The following is a 19,266-nucleotide window of genomic DNA, read 5'->3' on the forward strand; positions in this document are numbered from 1 at the left end:
ACACAAACATGTAATTTTGGATAATTTTCCTCAATAAATAAATGAACAGTGTTTTTGACATTTGTTTAATTAAACAAGATCTAATCTAGTTTTAGGGCTTGTGTACAGAACAGGTCGTGTTTTAGACATATTTGTGCTGAAATATTGAAAATTCAAAATTATTCACAAACTTTTAAGCACCACTGTGAAATGTACGTACTTAAAAGGGTGCAAAATACATTCTGCTCACTATTCAGTGACAAGATATATTCCAATGTTTAAACGATCCCATTATCAAGCTTGAAACACTTCTAAGGACAAAGTGATTTTTCAAAGTGGTTGGTTTCTTTTTCTTTCATTCTTGAAATACGTATGGTTTGTCATTATGGGCTAATCATACTTATCATGAAAAATGAAATGCTTATGTTGAGGGTCATTTGAGAATTAAATGTTTCTATGTAATGTTTTCAAACCTTTGCAATTGCTGGATGTGTGGTTTTCAATTCCTAGAACTCCCCAGCCATTGTGATTGTCAGACATGTCTTCTACTTTTGTTTGCTTGAATTCTGCATGTTTGGAATTTATTTTTTAAAATATATTGGGTGGCCTGCCTATCTTAAACAACTATGTTGCTATAATAATGGAGGTTTTTTTTTAAAAAAATGCCTAAATTGCTAATGTCTTGTTCTTTCCAGGCTTGTATGGTAGAAAATGAGTGTGAAGATCCTAGTCAAGAAACAATCACATTCCTTTATAAATTTGTTAAGGGGGCTTGCCCTAAAAGTTATGGATTTAATGCTGCAAGGCTTGCTGACATTCCAGAAGAAGTGATTCAGAAAGGCCACAAAAAGGCAAAAGAGTTTGAAAAATCTGTTCTTTCAATGAAAGTATTTAGGTAAGTTCATCATTTTTCAATTATTCACTTTTCTATTTAAAAAAAATATAATGGTCACAAATATTCCTTAAAGTACCTCTGCAACCCAAGGGAAGGCTTAAAACAAACATGGGGAGAGATGTTGAGGGGGGGGGGAGGAGTAACCCTAGTTTCCAACTTTTGTTGAACCTGCAGTATCTTTAACCATTGGCTAGAATTACAGAGAGTTGTAATTCATAACTAATTAGAAGACCCATTTCTCAACTAGTTTTAAAAATAGTGCTTTGGACCTGAAGTGCAATGTCAGATTTGTGTTAAGGCTTCAATGGAAAAATGTATGCACCATCTGGATCAGTAAATCCAGAGCTATACATTTTCTGCATATTAAAATGGGTTGAGGATTGAGTAATTGTGCTGGAATAATTGCATGTTTGCTTTTGCAGGAATCTTTGTTGGATAGCTGAAGGAGCTTTAGCAGCCAAAGACTATCTTGACAAACTAACTCTGCTTCATTTTTGAGACCCTGTATAGTTTTTCCAGCAGTTTTCAAAGGCAGTATGTAAACAACACAATGATCTAATAAACTTTATTTTTTAAAAATGACCATTTTCCATTGTCTTTCCTAGGAAATTAAACCCTTTTAATTCTTAGCTACCCTCTACATAATGATTATTGAATACTCCACAATATATTAAGTCTAGATGTTATGGTACATGCATACACTTTCAGGCTGTTGATTACCCACTGTCACCAATACACATAAATGGAAAAAAGCTATGAAACTGTATAGGGCGTCTATATACTTTTTCTCATCTTCATTGGAGCAGGAAATTACAATTGTCAGCAGTTCATAAGAGTAATGTCTAGACTGTTCAATAAAACTGTGAACAGAGTAAAATACAGGATTGTTTTTAGGGAGATCCTTACAGTGTACTTTAAAACACAGTAAAACCTCCTCTTGCAAACTGTCACCTGTGTACTTTGTTTTATAGTGCATTATCTCCCAAAAAGTCTCATTAAAACATTGTTTTGTGAGGTGATGTAAATCATGAGGATTGGAAAAAAGGGAAGGGGAGATTCTAACTGCAAAGGATACCAGAAAAATTGCTGGATATAATTTAAGATTAGTGTTCTCTTTCATAGAAAGAACATACATACTGGGACATGAGTACAGTTACAGCAAGTCTAGGTGTGCTAACAAAACAGGACACATTCAAGTACAATAAAGATTTGCTTGAAATTAAAAACTACATGAGATTAAAGCATTAAAATCATCTCAATCTGAATAAATGTTAAAAAACCAAAATAAATGCGGAAGTGCTAGCTCACATTTTTACCATATTACAAAAAGCAATTGGTACCCATGTCCATAAAGGCAGCAACAAAGACTGCTGCTCGTCTATAGAATAGGACTACTGCAAATGGGACTGCGTTTCAATGCTACTTGTAGAAACACCAGTCTTTTGGAAGTTGCCATCTGTACAAATACACGGCTCACTTTCTTCACACCTGTCCCTTAGTCTTTTACACAGTAATGCTGAAACGCCCAGTTCTGTTATCCTGAGTCAACATATTGCCACTTTCTTTTTGGTAGGTTGAGCTCCATAGTGTCACCATTTATTATCCATTTTAAAGTCTCTGCAGAAATGGGCAAGTATAACTTCCTCCAAAAAAAAACAAAAAACCAAAATAATAGTTACAATAGAATGGCAGGACTTTTTTTTCCTCAAAAGTAATTCAGTTGTGCTGCAGTGTATTAGATTCTATAGGAGGAGCAGAGTCATATAGTGTATCTGTATCATGTGTCGGTTCTCCAGCTAGTGTACAGGGATTGGACAGTGTTCCAGCACCACAGTCACAAAAAAACCTGAAAGAGAGAAATCTTTTAAATATTTATTGAAAAAGTTCAACTTATATTTAACAGTCTTTCAGCAAAGGTTATGCAACATACCTATCGTGTCTAATAAATTCGACATCATGTCCTTGATGGCACTTCTTAATACAATTTACACATATAGCATTGCGGTCCGTGGTATTACATGTATGACATCTACAAAAAATAAAGGAAAGAAATAATTAGACTTTCCAAAATCCAAATCAACAGGGCAGAAGGATTTATCATGTTTAGTTGCTTACCTGTAGAAATCATGCATCGGATAGCTGGTGTAACTTGATATTTTATATAGACACTGGCCTCTACTAACAGCTTTTTCAATGGCGTCTTGATTGTTCATTATTTTATTATCTATATTAAATGGCAGATTTCACAGTATTAGTTTACCATATTGATGTTTGATAACACTAAAATAGTTTGAATTGGAAACCTTCCAGTATTCTACTTCTTAAAATATTCCTTCAGAGTTTAATTATAATTTCAAAGGAATTTAGTAATACAAGTCTTAATGCATGCCTTATTTCTTAAATGCAGCAAAGCTATCCAGGAGCACCTCATTCCTTGTCAACAGTTGTCCCATCTGTCTTTGGCTTGTATTCTCTTTATTTTTCTGAGGTCCTAAGTATTAAATACTGCATATTATGTTGTCCCCAATGTTTGGGAATGGTCAACACTCAAAAACTGAAGCCTAGATCTTCACAACATAACTGCCTTCAGAGATGTTACAAAGTTCTGAATGATCAGAATGTAATCAATTTTTGTATCTCTCTTTTGAGGAATGACTACAAATCAAAGAGCTGAAACTGCCTATCCTGTTTATTTTGCAAGAAAGCTTAGGGAGGCCAAATACATTCTTGAACATAATACTAAAAGCTTTTGAGAAGAACTACCACCATTTTTTTTAAGTGAAAAAGAGGCCAGAAACCTGGACAAGTGCCAGGAAAGCAAGAGCAAGGAGATAGATATTATGCCTAAAAAAGCAATGCAATCAAACAGAGATCAACAAAATAACAAAGACAAGAGGTTATGAATGCAAGAAATCAAGAGAACCTTTTATTCAAGGAAGGAAAAAGCCTACTCCAGAGAAAAGTTCATGCAAATATATAGAACTACAGAAAAATATTCATAAAACTGATGATATATGTGAAAGTTTAATCAGTGAAGTATCTAGATGTATCTAAAGAGTGAAATTATTTTATGTTCACAATCCATAGCAGTCAGAACAAGAACTAGCTCTGAATGAAAGATTTTTGTTTACAACAAATTACCACAGTACTCATTACAAAAACTTAGGGCTATATCTCTTACACCAGTATATTTCTGCTCGTTCAACAAACTATTCCCTGAAGCATGAAGAAATGTTCCCATTCTGTCCTTTTGAAATCTTTTAACCCAACCCTCCAAAGTAGATTTAAGAGTTTACTGGAAAAGCCTGTTCTATTGTGAGATACCTTTCCTTCAGTGGATGGTGACTGGGTTGTGCTTTTAAAGTTGTTCTAAATATTAAGATGTTTCCTTATTTTTAAACAGCCATGCTTATGAAAATAGATAATTGTGCAAAAATAAAATATTCCAACAGTTTTGGTATGCTACAAATAAGTATAATTTACTTACCTTTCATTGTCACATTGACCCCAGAGGCTAGAAATAAACCTCCAAACCGATTATTGAAAATCTGATTGCCTTCTAAAGTTGCAGTTGCATGATTTGTTATTTCAATACCTTAGGTTAAAAAGAAAAAAATATTTTAATAATCACAAAACTTGTATTTTACTAGTTACATAAACTCCACATGACTTTAAAAAATGCCAACTAGGAAAAAGCACTTATTAGATGCACTCACGCTGAAGCTGATTACAACTTTCAGTATTCAAGTATCAACATTTTGTAATATTTATTAAACACTGAAGCACTGCTTTAGGAAACAGATGGTTAGGTTCAATTCCATGAATACAAAGGGAACAGGGCAGGGCAAGAATTGAGTTTTGGGATTATATAATGGGCTTCATTTGATCTATTTTCAAATGAAATTTTCCTTAAAAAGCAACTCATTTGCATGAGTGCATTTATTTTTATTCAACATATAACCCTGCTGTACACAAAGTGTACTATTTAAAAGTTAGTTGTGTCAGTAGCATTGCAGTTTTTACTTGGGAATTCTACATATTTAATATGTGAAGCCTACCATACTCTTTGAGATACACCAGTATTGCAGCCTGGTATCTTTATGTGCAAGTTTATTCTTCAAGAGTAATATGACTTTGTATGCCAGGATATTCAACAAAAGCAAAGTGCTGTTTTAACTTTGGTAAAACTCAGTAATTATGGCTATTCTTTGAACATTCCCCAAAGGAGATATTTATACAGGGTAGTAAATATATCTGGGGACTGGGCAGATAACTACATTTCATGAAAAAATACAGATCTTTTGATTTCAATATAAAGCAATTCAGCTGCTAATCACAATGGCAATTTTGGCTTGGGATGGTGCCAGAAGAAACTACTTTTTTTTCTTAAAGAAATTAGCATAGCTACCACTAACATTCTGGAAAAAGTAATTGCAAATGTCATGAAGAATGCTAAGCTGTTTGAAACATGGTGCTCTGGCTATGACACTTTCTAAAAGAAAAAAAGGAGGAAAACCACAACTTTGATATAATACCAAAATTGTTGTTTTTGAAATGTATTAAAATGTCAGCATGTGTCCCCCAGGATGTATCTTCAGTACTGGCAAGGCCCTGGCACCCTTACTAAGCTGCTTAAAACAGCCACTCTTCTGAACTAAAATCAATACAAATCAAACACAAACCTGCCGCAAATCCATCAAATATTCTATTTTTCCGTAACACCGGATGACTATTTGTGCTGATAAGAACTCCAGCTTGTGCATTCCTGAAGATATCATTTTCCTCAAGAAGGCCTAACACCAAAACAAGAACATTAATTTCAGTCCGAAATCCCTTTTTTTTCCTCAGAAAAAGGAAAGGGCACACACATCTCCTATAATATGCTAATATTAGTACTACAATAATAGTACAGTAATAATATGAATAAGCCTTTTATGTTGAAAACTAGCATAGCTGAATTCCAATACGGTTTAATGAAAAAAAATCTTGAATAACAGACCTACATGGGATTATGTTGCATAGAGTTTTCTTCAATCAATTTCATAATCATGCAAAAAAAAAAGGGCTACAATTACACCAATGGAATTTTGAATATTGCCCACCAAACTATTTTGGATGGATCAAAAAAGCTTCAGTTCCATTTTTATTGTAAGTGGAAACAGTTTCTTAATCAAAACAATTAAATTTAGAAGAGTTCTTAAGGTGGTTGCATGGCCAAACTAGTAGAACCAAAAATATTTGAACCTATTTCTCTGGTGTAAGTAAGAAATTTATGGTCATTCAAGGGTAGAAAAGAACAGATATCATCCATCTGTTACAAAGAATAGTTTAAAGGCAAATGGTAAATTAGTATCAATCCCATCCGCCTGGAAATGCTTTGGAAAGTAGTAATCAGCAAATTTGGGACTAGCATTTTCAGTTCTATGGAAGCGAAGATTCTGATCACAAAATTGGATCTGGAATTCAATTTTTATTTTTATCAGCACAAGACTATTAGAAAATATAATAAAAATACAAAAATGATAAGACACTAACCTCTGCCTCCATTAAATATGCAGATTCCCCCATCTCTGCCGTCATGGATTTTGTTTCTTCTTAATGTAGGATTACTATCTGTCTTAATCCATACTCCAGCCATTGCATTGTCAAAAATTTCATTGTCTTCTATAAAACCAAGCCCTTTATAAGATAAAAGCAAAATTTAAGACATCAGCAATGTGGAAAAAAATTGCATTTTTAAAAATTAAGCAAAGTAAAGTTGAACTTACCCGAATTATAAACAAGAATTCCACCATTCTGGCCTCCCCAAATCTTGTTGCGCCTAATTTTGGGATTACTTCCAGTTCTGTGTATAAGTAAACATGTTAGTCAAAATGTATTTATAATTTATTACTGATAAAATAAAATTCACTTGTAAGAGGAAGGGCATTGCTAGAAATGTTAACATTTCAGTTACGAATGTCTGATGAGTTTAGACCAGAAATGGAACGTTAATCTCTGTTCTCACATCATCCTGGCACAGATAAAAATAATTTATTTGCATTTATCTCAATGCCAAATCTTCCATACTCTGAGACTGGTCTCTAAAGAAAATGTATTCAGCCAGACAGGGAATTTATTTATTTAGGGCAAACAGCATATGCATACATACTACTTACTTCATAGCATTATTTAGCATATTTAAACTTGAATTGTGCATATTGCTTTCTTTTGCTTGCACTTTCTCTATGGAGACTTTTCCCCCCTGTTCTATCTTTAAATGATTTTATGTCACAGAGAACAGGGTAATACACTCTTTTCAGCCCAAGAGTTGCTTCATTCCGCTTCCTTCAATGGCCCTGTTCCAAATCATTGCCAAGAGCTGTGGGGAAGTAGCTATCTTGAGGAAGGATTGTTGCAGAGAGGGGAAAAAAATCTCTTTTCAAGAGGATCTATAACAATTCGCTGCAGACAACACATCACGGCCAACTTGCCATGGCCAATTTGCTGCAGGACAACTTGCTGTGGGACAAGAGTTAAACTTATATTGAAGAAATGGTGAAATAGAAATATTAAAGAAAGGATGCAAAAGAAGGGACAAAATGAAATGTGAAACACAAAAATTAAAATATTTTAAAAATTATTTTAAATAATTGTTAAATTGTCCGCAGTGAATTGGCCATGGCAAATTGGCTGCAGCAAGTTGGCTGTGCCAAGTTGTCTCATTCCACTTCCAATAATCCTGCTGCAGCTCTTTTTAACTGCATGTCATCAAACAGCCTTTGACTCATTTGGGCAAGACATTGGGACAAAAGTACAAGCAGTGGGCTAGGTTGAAGCTATTCAATTGACTGGCAGATTTATCCTATATGTGGTTGATAGTGGATATCATGGTACCACACAATAAATCAATTCCTTCTCATGCAAATATTATTAGTCAAGCTAATCTCATTTAGTAAAGTAAGCGAAGGGGATGCTTCCAGATAAAACAATCTTATTTTGAAGTAAAGACTGAAAAGAAAATGAAAGCATTAAAGAACATAACCACCTCCTCTCTGGCTCAGCTTTGAATACCTATCATCTGACTACAAGCAGAATTCCTAAACAGTGTGATAAATTTCACTATTTTAATAGGACTTAGATATGGCTAGATTGAATGTGTTTTATCTGAGCCTCCCATGTCGTTATGTTTTTGCTTCCAAAATATGGTCTGTTTTCCCAGTGGTAATAAAGTCTTATAACTACAGCACTCATCCCACCCCACATTTAAGGAATTATCACTTTCAGTGAAATTCTTCATGGTATCAAATGTATCTCTGACAGACCCCCAATGCGCTAAACTTGAAGAAAGAAAAATTCTGAAAAAAGCCACAGTGTGCTGACAAGGTAGAGCATGTTTCATGATAGCTACAAATAAGTTAATCATTCAAAGTCAACCACTTAAGTCCTAAGTCTCAATTACATTTAATGAATGACAACTGTCCTTCCCTGTTTGTAGTTGAATTACCATTTGAAAAATCACTCTCATTAAACAGAAGAAGAAAGCAATAAGACATACAAACACAGACTGACACAATCCCATGTGTGGATCATTTTAAAGGAGAAGGAAGTCACTGAATGAAAACAATACATACTAAGCCTCTTTTAAGGAAGTACATAAAAGTATATTTTACCTGATTTGAACTCCTGAGTACATATGGTTATAGATATCATTGTCTTCTAATACCCCATGCCCATTGTCATAGAAATAGACACCAACCTGAAGCATAAACATAAAAATAGTAAAACATTTGAAACTAGTATTGCTGTAACTTACACAATAGTAAGCAACATACCTGTTTACCACTATGTATTCTATTTCTTCTTAAAACTGGAGTGCTTCCTGTTGTAACCCAGACTCCAGCCAAGGTATTACTGTAAACTTCATTTTCTTCAATCACACCTTGGCCTTTTTCATGCTGAAAGAAAACAGAAGTATGCAAATCAAATGCAACCTGCAATCAATTTGGTCAATTCCTTCTAAGGGTTTTTTCTGTTCTGAGTACAAACAAATTGGGGGGGGGGGGGGTGTTGTTATCTACAAAATGAATATGTTTTGTTCAAACCTGAAGCAAACATTTGGAGAGCAAGATAGACCATGGTCTAACCAAACCAAAATCAAGCATTTTGGGTGCCAGCATTTGCCTGAAGCAAAAATCCAGAGTAATTCTGTGTAGCAGGTAAAGCAAGACTGGTGCACCTCTTCTCTCATTCCACCACTTCTTTGTGTGGCCAGGCAGGCAACCTACTAATCTTCATAGCCCTTTTTTCCTTAACTTTGTTCTCAAATGCCACACTAACCCATCTCTCTCAAGTTTGTCAGATGCTTCCTCTCTTTCACCTCACCTTGCTGCTTCCTTACTAATTTTCCACACACTAAATCACCACTGCTTAAATTAAGCACATATTTTGGTCTGGTGGTCACAATCAGGTAAAACTACATGCTCTCATACATGAAATATTTTGCTCATTCCTCCAACCAACCAGCTTTCTGAGAATAGTACTATTCTGCTGTCTCAACTGCCCAGAGTCACTGGAAGTCGAGTACATAAAAACCAGATAGATCAGGAGTGTCAAGCTCCTTGCCTATGGGCTGAATGCATCAGGTGCTGGCCACGCTCATGCTCAATTTAACAAAGGGGAGAAAAGTCCTGATATGTAACATGATGCTGCCGTGACAACACGAGTATGACATCCATGAGATGTTTTGCATCACTGCTTCCTGAATATGGTATTTTCCATCTACTGTTAAATCTAGCTACAGCTCACTTTGTCAGCAGCACAAGATTTGTATGCAGACTGGAGCAAAGGAGGAGCACATGTTGGCAGCAAACTCATCCATCCTTTTCATGCATTTTAGAACTCCTATGGTTCCTGGAGTTCATGCTATGATTTTCTCAATTATCTACAAAATTAATATTGTAAATAAAGCTAAATAATGGATCTTCCAATGTTTACTCCAAAACTATGCTTACCACATATATACCACCATGTTGGCCATCGTGAATCTTATTGTGCCGAACAATAGGACAGCTGTTAGTCCGAATTTGTATTCCTGCTAATGCATTCCCTGTTGGAATTAGAAAAGTGTAAGTAAATTTGGCATGTAGGACATAAAGAATATTAAATGCAACTGACCAAATATTTGTTTACCATAAATGTCATTTCCTTCAATAAGACCTCTTCCATCACCAAATATGTAGACTCCACCTTGATTTCCATTAAAAATTGCATTGCCCCTAAAGGTTTAAAACCAGAAAATAACATTGTCAGGTATCAACTTTTTTAAATAGGGTCATCACATTAATTCCAAATGCTTCAACTTGATCTCTCCCTCCTCTGCCTCTCCCCCAAGATATCTCCAAACTTCTAGTTCAAACCATCTTTCTGCTTTTTGCAGTCTGCTGCTTAGGGAAAAGAGGGAGAGAGAAAGCAAGAGAACAGGATATCATTGAAGAAAAAAAGTCAGACATTTTTAGCCCTGGACCCACCAATAGTTGCTTCAGTTCTGTATATCACACATTCCTCAATAAACTACATAATGCAATATAGTCTTCTATACAATAAAAGATTACCCGTCTCTTATCTAAATTTATTTTTCAAATGTTATAATTGCAGGTATAATGTGCTCTTCATCTGGAGAGCTTAGAATAGTTTATACACGGTTTCACATCCAGATAACTTCTGGGTCCTGCTTCAAATGCTAATTTAAAGAGTAGATGATTCCCAAATAACTAAAATAATATACAGAAAACATTTTGCAATACTTCCTAGGGTAAAACTCTGTAAGTTAAAATAAAGATAGTACCTTATGGTTGGATCGCTATTTGAAGTAATCCATACACCAGCAAAATTGTTTGCATAAATTTTATTTTCTATAAATTGTCCTCTTCCTTTTTCATGAACATAGATTCCTCCAGTTTGCCCATGGTGGATTTCACAACGAACTACAGTAGGATTTGCATATGCTTTCACTTCAAAACCAGCTATTCTATTTCTATGTATGTTGCAACTTTCAAAATAACCCTAAACATAAGACCAGGGGAGAAGAAGAGAAAGGGGAGAGAGAATGTTGGGAGGCAAGAAGAAACAATAGAAAGAAATTATCTTCTGGCTACCTACTTAATGGTTGTAATGAAACACGTCTGTACACAAGAATATGTAATACTATTAAAACTATTTATTTATTTATGGTACTTTTTAGACCCTCCACTTTTTTAGGCAACATTTTGAGAAGTGGCTTGCTTTTGTCTTCTTTCTAGGTCCCGGAGAGAGGGATTGTCCCAGCTGGCTTTGTGCCGAAGGCAAGCCTAGAATTCAGTTTCTCCGTTTATATAGCCTGGTGCTTTAACCACTATGCTAATCTGGCTATTATTTATTACTATGGCATGAAAATAATATTAAGAAAAATGTTTTCATATTCTTTCACACCATCTGTTGGACCCTTAATAATAGCAGAATATATTAAGCCCCTTTTTTCAGTTGAAAAAAAGAGTCTTCTATGTAGCTATTATATTTAATTCAATATAACCAACCCTAGATTATTTTCTCAAGAAAGGTTCATATAACAAAATATATATATAACCTTGGCTTACAAACTACATGCAGTTTCTAATCCTGTTTTTGCAACATTTCAAACTTCTCTCTCAATTCTGCTGATTGAATTCCACAATACATTGAAGATTTTTTTGGTGTGCTATTTTAATTTTTAAATATTAAGATTAATGTAGATGCATTATTAAGTTTAACTTCTGAAACAAAAGACCAACATTTTCTGACTCTCCCAGAGAAGTTCCCATGTTATCCGCAAGACTTGTGATCTCTAAAGGATAAGAAAAGCTCAATAGTGCACAATATTTTTTTAAAATATTTCTATTCTTAGCCTGCGTATACCTGAACTTGTTTCAAAAGATCTTTGGGGGATGCTAGTATTTTTGAACAATAAATTTTTGAAATGCAGGAAATCCATTCAAATAGAGAACAAAGTATTTTGAAACAAAATTTTAAATTTTAAATTATAACATCCAAACTTCCTTTAGTTCTGAAATGAAATATGATTTTAATAAACTGACTTTTATCAGATTTTATTTTATAGGAAAGTGTCAATGTAGCCCCTTGATTATTAATTTTGAACAAAAGGATTTTACATTGTCTTTGAATTAAAATCACATGACTTGTCACAGTCTGCTGCTCTTTTTCTGAAGTCAGACATTCTGTCTAGCAATAATATTTTGCAAGAAGCAGCATCAAAGCTTTGCAGTGACATAAGGTTAGTAAATAAATATTGTTTCTGGCACTCAGGGAATGTAATAAATATAATTTATATAAGAAATATGAGAACTCAAGTCAGGTTCTTGGCAATAATGTCCAATGTCTGAAATGAAACAACCAACATGGAAGCACATTTAAAAGTAACTACTTATACTGGCAACCAAGAAACAGTTCCAACTAGTGCTAAACTAACAGGAATATTGGCAACTTTTAACACATAAAGTGTTGTGTTGTTGCAGCACCACCAAGAAGCAGAAATTCATATAATGCCACACCCCTCAAAATACTAAATATTTCTGAATTGGAACTGTGGACAATTTCAATTCATTACATAAGTAATATATGATAGTTTCCCAGTTAGGTCAAGGTGCAATTGTAAAAATAGTAAAACTAAGATATTGTGATAAGTGATTTATGCAAACATCGTCCCAATTGCACTTGATATCCAAATAAAAAAATAAAGAGAAAAAACTCATTCATTTCAAGCTTTCCACTGCTTGCAGTTCCCACTTTATGTCTTGATGGACTATAAAACAACAGTGCCTTTGTAATCATGCTTGGAAGGGGAGGGGGGAGGAAAGGGAATTTGTAGTTATATTTTTAAGTTGATACAATAGAAAATCTGCCATACTAATATGTAAGTACCTACACAGAAACAATTCTGAACAATCATTGAAGGATTGAAAATAGCTTTAGAAGAGTTAATGTTTTAAAGTAGTAATTGATTATGTCTCTTAAATACACGGAGAGTAAGAGTTATGGAATGTAAGGACATCATGAAGGTAATTGTCTCCCAAGGTTCTTGATTTAAATTTTCTCTGCTAACCATACTATATACTTGTTCTATAGATGCAAGAGATTTCATTACTTTGGTAATGGAGACTAATGAACTAACAAATACATCTTGAATGTTCACAAAGCTTCTTCCCAAGAGACATACATACACATAAAAATCTGTCCGCAAAATACACTTGTCTATATTGCTTGTGTATTTATGCACATAGAGAAATATACATTACCATGCCATGATCAAATGTAAAAACACCAACATCTCGCCCGTGATGAATGTGATTTCGTCTTATAATAGGGTTTCCGTGGTTTTTAACCCAAATCCCAGCTAATGCATTATTAGAAATCTCATTATCCTCATATATCCCCTAAAAGGTTAGAAAAGAATGACTTTAGAATGAGTTATAATAGTTAAGAAACAATAAAAAAGAGATAGCAAAAAAGAAAAATGGAAGAAGTATTACCTGTGCATGATCTGTGATGTAGAGTCCAACATTTTCACAGTCACTTATGTTACAATGCTTGATAGTGGGACAAGCCCCTTGGCCACTAACACAAACTGCAGAACCAACTGAAAATGAAGTTTGTACATATAAAAAATGAGATATGTGTTTGTCTTTCATAGTATATGTGAAACAAATACCACCAGTTCATTTTTGCAATTGGATAATTTTTGCCAATTATGTAATCTTGGCTTTCAAAATACAATACTAAGCTAAATAAATTACATCTTATAGAAGACAAAGAGCAGTATAGCAATTTATATAATTCTTAATTAAGGATATATAAGATATTCTGCTTTGAGCTCTGTGGAGTAGGAATACAACAAACCACCTCCTGTTCTGGAAGTCTGCCAGACCACTCCTAGAAGAGCTGGATTGGGATGAGCTGTAAGAAGCATAACACTTTCAAGTATTCCCCAGAATGGAACTTTTGCACACCCCTACCATAAATTATCAGTTAGGGATACCTGGGAACAAGTGAACAAACATTTAAAAAAGTAAAGCTCCAAGAATCCAAAGACTGTCATTAGGTGGAAAGTTCATATTAACACATGAAATTTCATCACCTAGGAAAGCAAGGTTCCATTACACATATAAACACAGTTCAGAAATTATCTACAAATATTTTCTACTTTTTGTTTTACAAAGAAATTGCATACCTGTACAAGTACTTCGAATAATACAATGATCTATTATTGGACTGCAGTTGACTGTAATCTCTAAGCAATGGTGAGCATTGTGATGTTGTGCAGATTTGTCATCAGGGTTAAACTGAAATAACATAAAATAAATCCCTTTATTAGCTATTCATTTCTTTCAGAGGAATAGGTTCAAGGCACATATTTGCCCATGTTTCTTCTTACCCTGATTGTCATGTAACCAACATAAGCATCCTCTGATCCCTCCATGAAGACAAAGGTTGAATCTCTTGTGTTTTCAATAATGACTTTATCTGCTACTTTCCCAGGAGCTTTACAAAAAATATAATTTTTTAAAATAAATTACAAGATGTAAATTACAAACCATAGTTTCTAGTTCCTTTAAAAAGTAGTATCACAAGACTTGACATCATATATTTTTTTCAAAATCAAACTTTATATTGAACAGTTCAGATGACAATTTGAATTGTTTTTAGTCTACATTCAGCCCAGTAACTTTATTTTACAGAAATTAAAAAAATGTTTTTCCTCAGATTAAATCAGACAATAATTTTAGTTTTAATAGAAAGAACTATACCATTAATCAAAGCTCAAATGACAAACAATGACTTTCAAACCGTGGACATGGCAAGCAAAGAGAAAATCTTTGTGCTCGGCAAGATTTAAGAAAATATACAGACAAAAGAAAACCAGCAATGCAATGGATTAATATAACAACAACAGTGATGGTTGCTACTCTAATAATGATTAGTCACCTAACTGTAGAGAGGGTTGAGAACAACTATTCATAGAGTTGCCATGAGCCAGTATTGACTTCACAACATAATCTCATTCAAGGCAGAACACAGGAGTGATTGTAAAGTATTAAACAGTTCAGGCTGTTATATATTTTTGTAGAATTCTTAAAACCAAAATAAGTTATAGTACTACTTACATCTGCACTATGTTTAATCAAATGAATATCTATTTGAAAAGCCATCAGAAGGAGCACAAAGTTATAATTAGTCATTTTAATTTTAATCTCAGTAGTGCCAATTTTGTCAAAAACAGATCATGCCAGACAAATCTTATTGCATTTTTTGACAAAGGGGCAAAATTAGTGCACCAGAGGAATGCTGTAGATATAATTTACTTGGCCTCATTGGAACTGCATCTACATGAAGGGAAGTATGCAGTGGGATACCCTAAAGCTCTGTTTTAGGTGCAGTACTCTTCAACAACTTTATCAATTATCTGGATGATGGGATAAATGGGGAACTCATCAAATTTGCAGACAACACCAAGCTGGCAGACACAGGCAACACTCCAGAAGATAGATTTAAGATACAGTACCCCATTGCATACCTCCCTCCATGTAGATATAATTCCATTGAAGACTACACATTGAGCGTGGCTGATCCTTTCACTTGCCTATTGAGGGCAAGTGGCTCCATTCCTTTTCCTTTGCTCTGCTATAGAGGTGTGACCACTGTTCATCCTACTACTACCACTTACCCAGTAGACAGTAGAGAAGGAATTGTAAGCAAACTGATATGAACATGTAACAAACAGAAGAGTGTCATGGAAACAGTATCTTTAATCAAATAATGTTCCTCTAAAGGCATTCTCTTTCTTTTGCAGCAAATATTTTCTTGTGTGTGCAATGATCAATTCATGAAAAATGGAATACAACCCAGAAGATCCATTAACATCCACGGAAGTAATTCAGGGTATACCAGAAGATTTTGATTTGGAGAAGGCCAAGCAGATGACAATATACTTTTGCTGGCTCCTAATGTATTTGATTACAAGACTGGAATATGCATATAAATGCATGTTTATTTATTTATTAGATTTATATTTATTTGTTTTTTTGAAGCAGAAGTTCAAGGTGTTTTATATTATACTTCCTCCCGTGATTTTAATCCCATCACACATTTTGGACTGAGGGTCAGCATCTAGAACCCTAATTTTCCTGCTCCTTAATCACTACATTACATTGGTATTAGATTAGAAAATTAGCACTTGGAAATTATTATTCTTTCTCCCATGGTGTTTTCCTACCTACAAATATCATCTGAGTTATTATAAGCTATTTGGGGAAGAGATATAACCATCCCTCTCTCTCCTTCAGAAAAGAGGAAAGCAGATTTCATAAATTTTGAATGGTAAATTGTGTTATGAAAAAGGTTATATCTTCCTATCTCCAACCAACACACACTTAACTAAACAATTTGACTTCTGCAAGTGCTGTGATACTGGGATAAGTTTAGGCCCTTCATACAATAGTTAGCTTGGGCATAAGTTGATTTCAATTGCAAATGAATGACTGAAGAGTTGAAGTTTAACTAACATTGTAGTTATATCAGTCAATTGCAAAAGGCAGCTTTAATATTATTAAGTAACAACATATGTCTATCCAGGTCCTTGGGAAGGACTTGATAGATAAAATTCCAAATCCAATCTAAACGTCTGGCTGACTGCACAACCAATCACGATACCTTAGTCTCTTAATGCCTCAATCTTGGCAAGTTGTCTTTTTCTTTTTGGCATGTCATATTTGTGTCTAAAGCACTTCTGGGTTGAAAGGATTAGCCAGTGACATCACTGTTGCCTGGGGGACGCCCGATTAGGTATTTCTTTCATGTCCCCATTAATGCACCCACTGAAGTGGTACTTATCTATATACTTGTGATAACTTGTTTTCAAACTGTGAGGTTAGTAGGACCTTGAGTGAATGATGAGAGCTCACCCCACTATTGCTATTAGTCAACCCAGCCTCACAACCCATGTGAGCCACTGCACTCCTCTATTTTTGGCATTTAATTCTACATCATAATGTAATTTGTTTTCTGTTTAGAACAATGGTAGCATGTCCCAAAAGGAAACTATTGCTTATTTTTTTATATGCCACTACATTTTATCAAAACCCTGACTTGCTTAGGATCTTAAATTACTTCTAATTTCTTTTTGTGTCCTATCTGTTGGGGGGGGGGAAACAAATTATCAGAAAAAAGATGTAAAATAAGTAGTGGCCAAAACCTACTCATACAATACAATAGCAGAGTTGGAAGGGACCTTGGAGGTCTTCTAGTCCAATCCCCTGCCTAGGCAGGAAACCCGATACCATTCCAGACAAATTACTATCCAACATCTTCTTAAAGACTTCCAGTGTTGGGGCATTCACAACTTCTGGAGGCAAGCTGTTCCACTGATTGTTCTAACTGTCAGGAAATTTCTCCTCAGTTCTAAGTTGCTTCTCTCCTTGATTAGTTTCCACCCATTGCTTCTTGTTCTACCCTCAGGTGCCTTGGAGAATAGTTTGACTTCCTCTTCTTTGTGGCAACCCCTGAGATATTGGAACACTGCTATCATATCTCCCCTAGTCCTTCTTTTCATTAAACTAGACATATCCACTTCCTGCAACCGTTCTTTGTATGTTAGTTTCCAGTTCCCTAATCATCTTTGTTGCTCTTTTCTGCACTCTTTCTAGTCTCTCCACATCCTTTCTACACCGTGGTGACCAAACCTGAATGTCCTATTCCAAGTGTGGCCTTACCAAGGCATTATAAAGTGTATTAGCACTTCACGTGATCTTGATTCTATGCCTGTGTTTATGTAGCCTAGAACTGTGTTGGCTTTTTTGGCAGCTGCTGCACATTGCTGGCTCATATTTAAATGGTTGTCCACTAGAACTCCAAGATCCCTCTCACAGTTACGACTATTGAGCAAGGTACCACCTATACTGTACCTGTGCATTTCGTTTTTCTTGCCTAGATGTAGAACCTTACTCTTTTCACCATTGAATTTCATTTTTTTAGATAGTGCCCAATGTTCAAGTTTGTCAAGATCCTTCTGTATCTTAAGCCTGTCTTCTGGAGTGTTGGCTATTCCTGCCAGCTTGGTGTCATCTGCAAATTTGATGACTTCCCCATTTATTCCCTCATCTAAATCATTGATGAAGATGTTGAAGAGTACTGGGCCTAAAACAGAGACTTGGGGTACTCCACTGCATACTTTCCTCCATGTAGATGCAGTTCCATTGAGTGCGGTTGGTCAGTCAGTTACGAATCCATCTGGTGGTGATGCTGTCCAACCCACATTCTTCTACTTTATCTAGTAGTAGGTTATGGTCTACCTTATCAAATGCCTTACTAAAGTCCAAGTAAACTATATCGACGGCATTCCTCTGGTCCACCAATTTTGTCACTTTGTCAAAGAATGCAATAAGATTAGTCTGGCATGATCTGTTTTTGACAAACCCATGTTGGCTTTTGGCTATTACTTTGTTTGCTTCTAAGGGTTCGCTAATTCGTTGCTTGATTATCTTTTCCAGAATCTTTCGTGGTATTGAGGTCAGGCTGATAGGTCTGTAGTTTCCTGGATCTATTTTTTTTTGAAGATGGGAACCACATGAACCACTCATGATTTGTTGCAAGACAATTCTATGTTAATGTGCAAAACTAGCATCTTTAAACTAAGTAATATATTTAAAGACAAAAGGAAAATTTATTGACAATGAAATTGTAGCCAATGGAGAAAAACAATGGAGCAAAACACTGTATGGACGCTTCCATTATAGTATAGAGCCGTGATGGCGAACCTATGGCATGTGTGGCATGTGTGCCACATGTGGCACATGAAGCCATTTGTTAGGGCACACAAGGCATTGCCCTGTCAGCTCCAGCTGACTTCAGCCTTCTTTTAAGACCGTTTTTTGCCCTCCAGAGCCTTCAGGGAAGCCTCTGGAGGGTGAAAAGCAGTCCTACATACAAACCAGAAGTCACCGTTCCTGAACTTCCAGGTTGCCCGTAGGTCCGCTTTTCGCCCTCCCTAGGCTCCTAGAAAGCCTCTGGAGCCTAGGGAGGGCGAAAAAAGCTTGCCAAAATTGGGGGGGGGGAGTGCTGGTTGCGTGCGCATGCGTGCTGGGGTCGTACACATAGCATTATGGGTATGGCCATGCCCACGCAGGACCCCCCTTGGGTTCCCCCCGCTTTTGGCACGTGATCCAAAAAAGTTTAGCCATCACTGGCATAGCCTTTCCATTGCAGACTACAAAAGTAAAAAAACCTAACCCAATTAGGAAATTTATAATAACATCACTCTTAAGGAAACTCAAGTTTATTAAGCTGATCCTTAATAAAGGGTTAGGAGAAAGGCTTTAGCAACAACA

The 19,266-nt window shown here is 35.3% G+C and overlaps 2 protein-coding genes across 3 annotated transcripts in view; one reads left to right on the forward strand and one right to left on the reverse strand.

The window, feature by feature from the left end:
• MSH6 (mutS homolog 6) overlaps positions 1–1,738 on the forward strand; it is a 30,218-nt gene extending 28,480 nt beyond the window's left edge. The window contains exons 9-10 of the mRNA XM_032216425.1: positions 675–874; positions 1,297–1,738. Of these exons, the coding sequence (XP_032072316.1) occupies positions 675–874; positions 1,297–1,372 (276 nt within the window). The 3' untranslated portion in view covers positions 1,373–1,738. The remainder of the gene's footprint in view (positions 1–674; positions 875–1,296) is intronic.
• Positions 1,426–19,266, reverse strand: part of FBXO11 (F-box protein 11) — a 73,865-nt gene continuing 56,024 nt past the window's right edge. The window contains exons 8-23 of one of the 2 annotated variants that reach the window (XM_032216426.1): positions 14,319–14,425; positions 14,115–14,226; positions 13,417–13,523; positions 13,183–13,320; positions 10,701–10,918; positions 10,046–10,131; positions 9,868–9,962; positions 8,689–8,811; positions 8,527–8,612; positions 6,643–6,719; positions 6,410–6,553; positions 5,557–5,667; positions 4,362–4,469; positions 2,990–3,098; positions 2,805–2,903; positions 1,426–2,735 (exon numbers count right to left, since the gene is read on the reverse strand). In XM_032216426.1, coding sequence (XP_032072317.1) covers positions 2,591–2,735; positions 2,805–2,903; positions 2,990–3,098; positions 4,362–4,469; positions 5,557–5,667; positions 6,410–6,553; positions 6,643–6,719; positions 8,527–8,612; positions 8,689–8,811; positions 9,868–9,962; positions 10,046–10,131; positions 10,701–10,918; positions 13,183–13,320; positions 13,417–13,523; positions 14,115–14,226; positions 14,319–14,425 — 1,865 coding nt within the window. In that variant the 3' untranslated portion in view covers positions 1,426–2,590. The remainder of the gene's footprint in view (positions 2,736–2,804; positions 2,904–2,989; positions 3,099–4,361; positions 4,470–5,556; positions 5,668–6,409; positions 6,554–6,642; positions 6,720–8,526; positions 8,613–8,688; positions 8,812–9,867; positions 9,963–10,045; positions 10,132–10,700; positions 10,919–13,182; positions 13,321–13,416; positions 13,524–14,114; positions 14,227–14,318; positions 14,426–19,266) is intronic. The other variant, XM_032216427.1, reaches the window with a different exon arrangement.

Source organism: Thamnophis elegans, chromosome 4 (genome assembly GCF_009769535.1).
Source record: "Thamnophis elegans isolate rThaEle1 chromosome 4, rThaEle1.pri, whole genome shotgun sequence".
In the NCBI taxonomy this organism is placed as follows: Eukaryota; Metazoa; Chordata; class Lepidosauria; order Squamata; family Colubridae; genus Thamnophis; species Thamnophis elegans.